Source organism: Phyllobates terribilis, unplaced genomic scaffold (assembly GCF_046119375.1).
Source record: "Phyllobates terribilis strain yellow unplaced genomic scaffold, ASM4611937v1 Scaffold_7__3_contigs__length_470593459, whole genome shotgun sequence".
Classification (NCBI taxonomy): Eukaryota; Metazoa; Chordata; class Amphibia; order Anura; family Dendrobatidae; genus Phyllobates; species Phyllobates terribilis.
Window position 1 is genome coordinate 128,029,873 of NW_027362767.1, and position 8,129 is coordinate 128,038,001.

Sequence of the window (8,129 nt, forward strand, 5' to 3'; positions counted from 1 at the left end):
GCAACATGACGCTCACTATATCCCTCTGCTAGTGAAGCCAGAATTGAGCTCTTCTTTTCCTCACTCAAGACTTTTCTTTTCAACTCCTTTGGCTTGGTTAAAAGTTATTTTTTCATTCAAATTACTTTTGGGCTATTCCTAGCACTTGTTTTGCCATCCAGCTTGTCCTATTGCAAGAGGATTGTGACGACCACAGCAGTGTTTTTTATACTTTCCCTCGTTACATAAGATTTGGTTCAGGTGATCACCTAATCAGAAGCACATTAAGTAGAATGAGGTGGACAGTGGTTGGAATTCAACAGACGCTGGAATGGAATGGCTGTCAGACGTGTAGAGAAAACTCTGCAGTGGTCTCTTAATTTTTGCCAGAGCTGTAATTGCATTTGGATTTTTTTGGGTAAACTTTTTGGTGTTTTAAGCTGTTTTTTTAATCTGTGCCAAATTCTTCTTTTAACTTGTGCCTCTTATGAAGTCTGTATAAAATATGTTCGATGGTTGAGTTTTTTTTTTATTACTATTGTGAGCATGGTTTACGCTGCTTCATGGATTGCGAGCTTTAGAGATGTCGCTCAGTGTTTTCACAATTGTGTTCCAGTACTCTTTTTTCTGTACACTTGAATGTTTTTTTCCCTCAAATTTTTGCAGAACATGCACCTCTTTCTTCTAAAAAGTTGCCAAAATGTTAAAAATGTCTTCAACCTTTTTGCTGTGTGAAGATCTGAGGTTGTGGGTTGTAATAATCACCTATGCAAATTGCCTCTTCAGAGAAAAAGAGGACTTGAACTCTATAGCACCCAGGTGGTGGTGCTATAGAGTTCAAGTCCTCTTTTTCTCTGAAGAGGCAATTTGCATAGTAAATTTCCCAGAGGAGCATTGCACGGTGAATAAGCCTCCTTACCTTGACGTGCCAGACCCTGTATGTCACTCTCCACTTAGAGAAACATTACCCCTTAGACCTCAGTCCAGAGCCTCTCATCTAGCCAAATCAGTTCTCATACTTTGCACTGATAAGGGCCAACAGCCCGAAACACCATGTCTGTAAATTGAGATTCTGATTTAGCTTTTATTCTAAGTCATATTGCACGACTCACTAAAGGGTTGATTATGACTTGTAGGATTGCTGCTTCCAATGGGTGGTGCTATAGAGTTCAAGTTCTCTTTTTATCTGAAGAGGTAATTTGCATATTAAATTTCCCAGAGGAGCATTGAAAGGCGAATAAGCCTCCTTACCTTGACATGCCAGAGCCGGTATTTCACTCTCCACAAGGAGAAACGTTACCAATAATCACCTAGGCAGGTTAATGATGAAACAAATTTTTATTCTTTACGACCATGGTTTTACAACAACTCCGGGTATATGGCCAAAATACATATCCCTCTAGTCCCCAAGATCCCCTTCCCAGGGGCAGGTAGTCCCACTGCCCCTGTACCAGGCGATACTCACTGTCTCCCAACTTTTGCTTGACCCACAGATTTCGTATCTCCCGCCAGTATAGTCTACAGTCACAGTCCACCCTCCTCCAGATGACAGATAACACAACCGAAGCCCATGTATCCAGCAGCAACAGTCCTTAAGAAAGTTCCTAAAATACAGATGACAGATCCCTCAACCATAGCAGAGGAAACCAGCCCAGCCGGCATCCAATCTCCATAACTCCATAGGCCATCCATCCATGGGCTCCAGGACCTCAGCAAATTGATCCTAGCCCCTTGACATCACTCCACCAACTCTCATTAACATGTGACTTAATTATCCTCTCTCTCCTGGGATCAGTCCCCTGGAGGGGCAGAAGTGTTCACACCCTCCCCCTTAAACATGTACTCTTAATTCAAAGTATGAAAAAGATTCCAGAAGTCCATCACATGGGACTTCATGTGACAGCTCCTCTGGGCCAACTATCCCCATCCACACAATGGGACTAGTGGCTGGGAGTATAATGGCTTGATTGATTTCATTGATCACTAATCTTGTGTCTGGCTTTATATATGCATAAGATCCAGCCTGCATGTCTTCCTCTGGTTACTGTCACTGAATGGAAACATTGATTCCTGAGGCTGAATTGACAAGCAAGCAAATCTCTAATAAAACACAGCAAGCAAATCCCTAATAAAACACAACAATAAGATCGGCGTAACCAGTGCTCCATGCTGAAAAAAGTCTGCATCCCTTGGAACCACGGACTCTGCTCTACGTGCATTGGTCCAATAGTCTTTAGAACAAGACCAGCTCCTCACAGGCAGGAAAAAGGTCACCAAATACCACAAAACAAAATTCTAAAAGTAAGTAGAAAAAAACAAAAACGCAGATTATGAATTGAGCCCACAGTTTTCCAACCGGTCAAGAGTGTTTGAATCTTCTCAAAAGGACACAAGCTCAAAGGCAAATGTTTTGTAATCCTCTACTTAAAAATTACAGCTAAAACTTTTCACAAGACTGCCTTTTTAATAAGACCATCCCTTATCCAGATCAAATTTCCTAACCATCTACATTGAGAAGATCAGCCCCACCTGGAAAACCACTTTTATGCAATTTTGGGTGGTTGGCTTAAAGAGGTTTCACTATATGTATCTCAGTAAGAGCATTTTTTTAACATATGATGTCCTCCATAAAGACCAGCATTGCCAATAATACCGCCACAGCATGATCACATGTCACCACCGCAGAGCTGCCCCCCTACAGTTATATGGATAGCTGTTGTATGTAGACTTAGCGAATATGAAAAAATATGGTTTAAAAAACTTTTTTTTTCCTTTGGGGTAGGGTAAATGTCTTGTCACGGGTGTGTCAGAGCTATAGGACTGATTCACAGTGCAAGGAAGACCAATAAGTAGATTTGATTTGTATTTACAGTATGTTGAACTATGCTTTATGTAATGTTAATGAAAAAATGATGTGCCCACATGGACTAATGTGAGATTTCAGCAACCATTATACTTTGTTTTACTACAATAACTCTTGTAAGGACTTTTGAACTGAAAGGAGCTCGGTACATCATGCCTTTGTGAAGGAGACATCCAAAACGGCCAGTGCAGTGAATTCTATATTATGGTCTGTGTGCCCCGCAGATGCACTTGGGGACGATCAGGAGTGGTTTTATATATGCTTATATATGTTCACGTTAATGTTATTTTGTTTTATTATGGACTAGTAGCCCAAGGACGTGCTACTCTTCACTAGGAGGGAATGTGGCGCCTGTGTCTATAGCGCCACAAAATGCCTGCATGTGTAATGTGGTTAATCTGTATTTGCCAGCAAAGGTGAGGGATAAGTTCTCTGCTGTTTTCATTACACATATTGTTACCCGATCCCTTACTGTAGGATTGTGCACTTTTGTCCAAACCAGGAAGTTTTGCATGATCCCTCAGAGAGGGGAGGAGATGCTTCAGTTCTAGATGTAGTGTGAGGAAGGTGCATCATGGACTCTGTGCAAGGGAGAGAAGCGTGCTCCCTTCGCAAGGACAAGCTGCACAAGGCCGGGTTTCAGTCCCGAGAGCACAGAGACTTCCAGGGTTCATGTTAAACTGAAAGACTGCTCAGTATTTATGACTGGCAGAAAAGTGCTTTTTCCTAGGGGCTCAGCGGTGCATAGAATCAGGAACACTACTACAGGAGAAAGTAGATGTTTTCCACAGGATTCAAGCTGCCTGCTCGCTGGAAGAGATCACGAATCCAGTAACTGTTTACCTTGGATCCCCGAGGATCCAAGGAATTGTCTACCAGAGGTGTAATTAGCAGCAGGAAGGCTAAACAACCTCACAGCAGAAAATCTGAACCCCCACCATGTGGGCCTGACCAAAACCCTGTATGTGAATTGCAGAGAAGCTTCTGGAACTGTTTGCAAAAACTCCAGTAAAAGGTTCAAACTGGTTATTACCCTGTCTCAAGCTGATTATTCCCTACTGCGCCATTCCTGCTCCAACTCCCTTGGGAGCCAGCCGTGGTTGGGAAGGGTTAATCATCTGGCACTGCTCATCACCTAACTCCCAGGGGCCTTAATCAGTGCCCGGCCATACCAGGCTGAACATCCCAACTGGCGTCACGAACCCTTTTTATTATTAACCTCTACAATTGATGAAGACTGGCGCGTGCCCCCAGTCAGACCATGCCAGCACTCGGACCGCAGTGCACCGGTACCGTGACCGCAGCGGCCTGGCCGGGGCGGCACACATACACCAGGGAAAGTCAGGGCGAAGCACGCATGCGGCGATTGGTGAAGAGCCAATATATGGACGTTAGTTGAGACAGGGTGACACTAGACCAGACTAGGAGGTCTCCACTCCCCCTTTTCACTAGTGTCTGGGCTCCCTTTCCCTTTTCCCTCTGTGTTACACTTAGTCTTTTCCACACCCTACGTGATATGTATGTATACATTTTGTATTTTCTGCTTCCATTCATTTTGTTTTTCTAGATGAGATTGCGTTATACTGACATAAATACTGTGAGATCAAGTATTAAGCAAAATAAATAAATAATACCACCATACTGTTACTGAACTAAACCCACTTAACAAAGACCAATATCAGCACCATAAAGAGGCCATGTAGTCCTACAGAGGCACTGTTGAGTTACTTCACTAAAGTTCAAGCCAGCGATTTACAGACCATGTCTTCTCGGGTCCCGCTTCCTCTGTGTTGTCTGTATATACAGTGGAGCAAAGTGTAATTGCTTTGTGCATGAATAACGTCAATACCAGGTACATGTTAGAGATTTTCACAGCCTCCAGGAATAGGTGGAGTACCCCCCAACCCCCTTAAAGAGGACTTGGCACTTGCTAAAAAATTGATTTATGTATCTTGTAAAAACCCTCAGCTCCCTGATTCTGCCGCTCTTTTCCAATTTGTGTTGTGTCTCTCCATTGCAGAGATATTCACGTTTGTTGCATTTGGAGCGCAGTATGTGAAATCTCTGCTTGCAGACCAAGTGAGCATTTCAGGGAGCATGCACTTTCCTCCCTCCCTATGTTTTTGATTGGTAGTGTCTGGGAGGGTGGGATGAAAGTGCCTGACCCCCAAGAAGACTCAAAGAAACTCCCAGTTGGACTAGAAGCCGAGAGATTTCGCATACTGCACTACAGAAGAAGCAAAGGTGAATATCTCTGCAACGTAGCAACACAGCACATAATTTGGAGATATTGGAGATTTTGTAAAAATATTTCACTTAATTTTATGGAGCAAGTGCCAGGCCCTCTTTTAAGAGCAAGGGATGACAGGAAAGATGCATAAAGAGTTTTATAGATTGACTTTGATTCTGCATCTAGAGGATTACAGTAGAGCTGTTAATAACTCATCTACCCTCTGATAATAGAGATGACTCTGTTTATCCTTTCCCAGGCTACACAGCATAGCAGACAAGTAAGCTACAGAAAACAGGAAATGTCAACCTAGAAATGTAGCAACCATTACCGACGTTACGATGCTACACTGTTTGTTCAGAGCAGGCCCTGTTCATGCACTTTGCATTAACAGCAGCTCTAGACAAATATGTAGTTTTTTTAGGACAATGTACCCTTCTCCATGCATCTTTCCCAGACAGGTTTTAATAAGAGCTATGCCCAATCCTATATACTCCCATCCTTTGATGTCACCTTGTCACTAATGGATGGCTTATACACTTTTTGATTAAAAAGAAATGGTAACTCGGCGCCTCACATCTTTTACATGTGCAGCAATAGTGGAACTCATGTTTTCATTAATCGCAGTGTGCCAACACATAGTGGATGTAATGTATATAAGCAAATAGCTTTTTAAGGCTAGGCTACCATTACAGTAATGCAGAGGTTGGCTTGGACTCCCCCCACAAATATAGATTTAATTTAATGGAAAAATGTCCCATTGTGAAATAAAATTCCTTAGGTGCTAAAACTCTTATCTTAATCATTTCAGAAATGCGTCAAGAACTCGCACAAGCTTGAAAATAATGTCCGTACAGCTATCCAATGAATCTATAAAGAATGCGTCGCAGTCGTTCTCAGGTCTGGATCTCCTATTTGACATGAAGCCTCTGTTTATTCCTTTGTATGCCTTGTTGGTGACTGTGGCTTGCTTAGGAAACAGTGTTCTGATCCTTCTCATCGCCTTTACCAAAAAGCTTCACAACACCACCAATTTTCTCATCGGGAACCTGGCAGCAGCAGATCTGGTCATGTGCATTTTCTGTGTACCATTGACAGCCTCTTATGCTTTTGAAGTCCGAGGATGGCTGTTTGGGGAATTTATGTGCCACTTCGTCACTTTAATGCAAGCTGCAACTGTCTTTGTGTCTGTCTTATCACTAACTGCTATTGCAGTAGACCGGTACGTGGTGGTGGTCTATCCTATCCGAAGAAGAATTGGCTGTAAATCGTGCATTTATATTGTAACAGTCATCTGGATAGTTTCCATTGGGGTCTCCCTACCAACTTCCATGCATACTCATTACTTGGATCTCAAAAATGTTGGCCATAACATGATCATTTGTGAAGAGTTTTGGAAGCACCAAGAAAAACAAAGACTTCTATACTCATGCACTATGTTGCTGTTGTCTTACATGCTTCCACTTTCTGCCGTCACCATTTCTTATTGTGCCATTGCCTACCACCTTAGGAAGAGGAATGTTCCAGGGGCAGCCACCCATAATCAAGACAAATGGTCTAAAAAGAAGCAGAAAACGTTTCGGATGCTCATCATTTCAGTTATGGCCTTTGCCATATGTTGGCTGCCTCTTCAGGTGGTCAACCTCATCCGGGATATTGACGAAGAGTTTACTATTTTAGATAAGAATTATATTAATGTGATTCAGGTCACCTGCCATCTTATTGCAATGAGCTCCGCATGCTACAACCCTTTCATTTACGCTTCTTTGCATGACAAATTCCGTTTTCATCTTCGAAATTACTTCTACCACCATAAGAAGAGAGCTAGCATGATGTCCAGCAAGAACTCCAGACTCAACACTTGCTCTACGTTAGCCGATGTTCCCATGGTCCTGTCTGACAAGATAACCTTTCAAGGAAGATTCTCTTTCAACTAGAACAACTAGAAGCCTAGTTTTGTCTTTATCATTCATCTGTGCATTGGTATAAAATGTTCTTTATTGTGTGCAATTTGCTGTGTGTGTACAGATCAGCAGAAAAGCCAAACAATATGTTTATATTATGTGTCCATCAAAAATCTCAACCTATAAACATGACACATATACAAGATGTGCTAAAATATATTACATTTATTATTGCTTTTAAAATATACAAAAAGTAAAATTCAAAGGGAAAGAAATACCCAAGTACAATAGCACAGGGGTATCAAACATGCAAAATCATATTAGGCTCATATATCAATAATAGAACCAGTGTATGTGGGAGAAAACACATAAGGTACATGTAGCAAGAAATACACAAAACAACCCAAATGTATTAGATAGCAAGATCATATAAATGGTCAGTTCTAGTAATGAGCGAGTATGTTTTGGTAACCCTTTCGGCGAGCATGCTCGGGTGCTCACCAAGTATCTTCAGAGTGCTCGGTGTTATGTTTTAGTCACTCCTTGCTCATGATTTGTGACTGTTTGACAGCTTTACTACATGTGAGAAATGCCTAAGAAACAGGCATTCCGCACATGTATTAAAGCTGTCAAACAGTCACAAATCATGAGCACGGAGCGACTAAAACATAACACCCGAGCACTCTGAAAATACTTGGTGAGCACCCGAGCATGCTCGTAAATCTCACGTAATGAGCATGCTCGCTCATCACTAGTCAGTTCCAATAATATAAAGTGCTTAGTGCAAACATCAGTTATAGATAACTAATATGATCACAATGTGACACATCAATGTGTTCATGACAGAACAAAGGGGGTTGTAATAGAGAAATGTCTAATGCCACAGGTCTTAAGACCAAATAGTGCCATAAGGTCAGAACCTATATACATGTGAATGAGTAAACAATATAATATTGATACTGACCCCAAAGTGCTTGTGCTCATCTGACGCACGTTTCGCTGTGTGCGTTGACGAGGATATGGAAGAGAGTCAAGGAACATGGTATTTAAATGGCTGAGAACCCAGAGGAAAGGTTTGTATGCAAACAAATGTAATGCCGCCAGCTGTCGATGAAACACCATGCATGGTGAGTTCGGTGTCACTTCCCCTCAG

At 42.0% G+C, this 8,129-nt stretch overlaps 1 protein-coding gene across 1 annotated transcript in view; it reads left to right on the top strand.

Moving 5' to 3' along the window:
* Nucleotides 1-7,179, top strand: part of LOC141152935 (prolactin-releasing peptide receptor-like) — a 70,387-nt gene extending 63,208 nt beyond the window's left edge. Inside the window, exon 2 of the mRNA XM_073637575.1 lies at nucleotides 5,884-7,179. Coding sequence (XP_073493676.1) covers nucleotides 5,918-7,009 — 1,092 coding nt within the window. The 5' untranslated portion in view covers nucleotides 5,884-5,917 and the 3' untranslated portion in view covers nucleotides 7,010-7,179. The remainder of the gene's footprint in view (nucleotides 1-5,883) is intronic.
* Nucleotides 7,180-8,129: the final 950 nt, after the last annotated feature.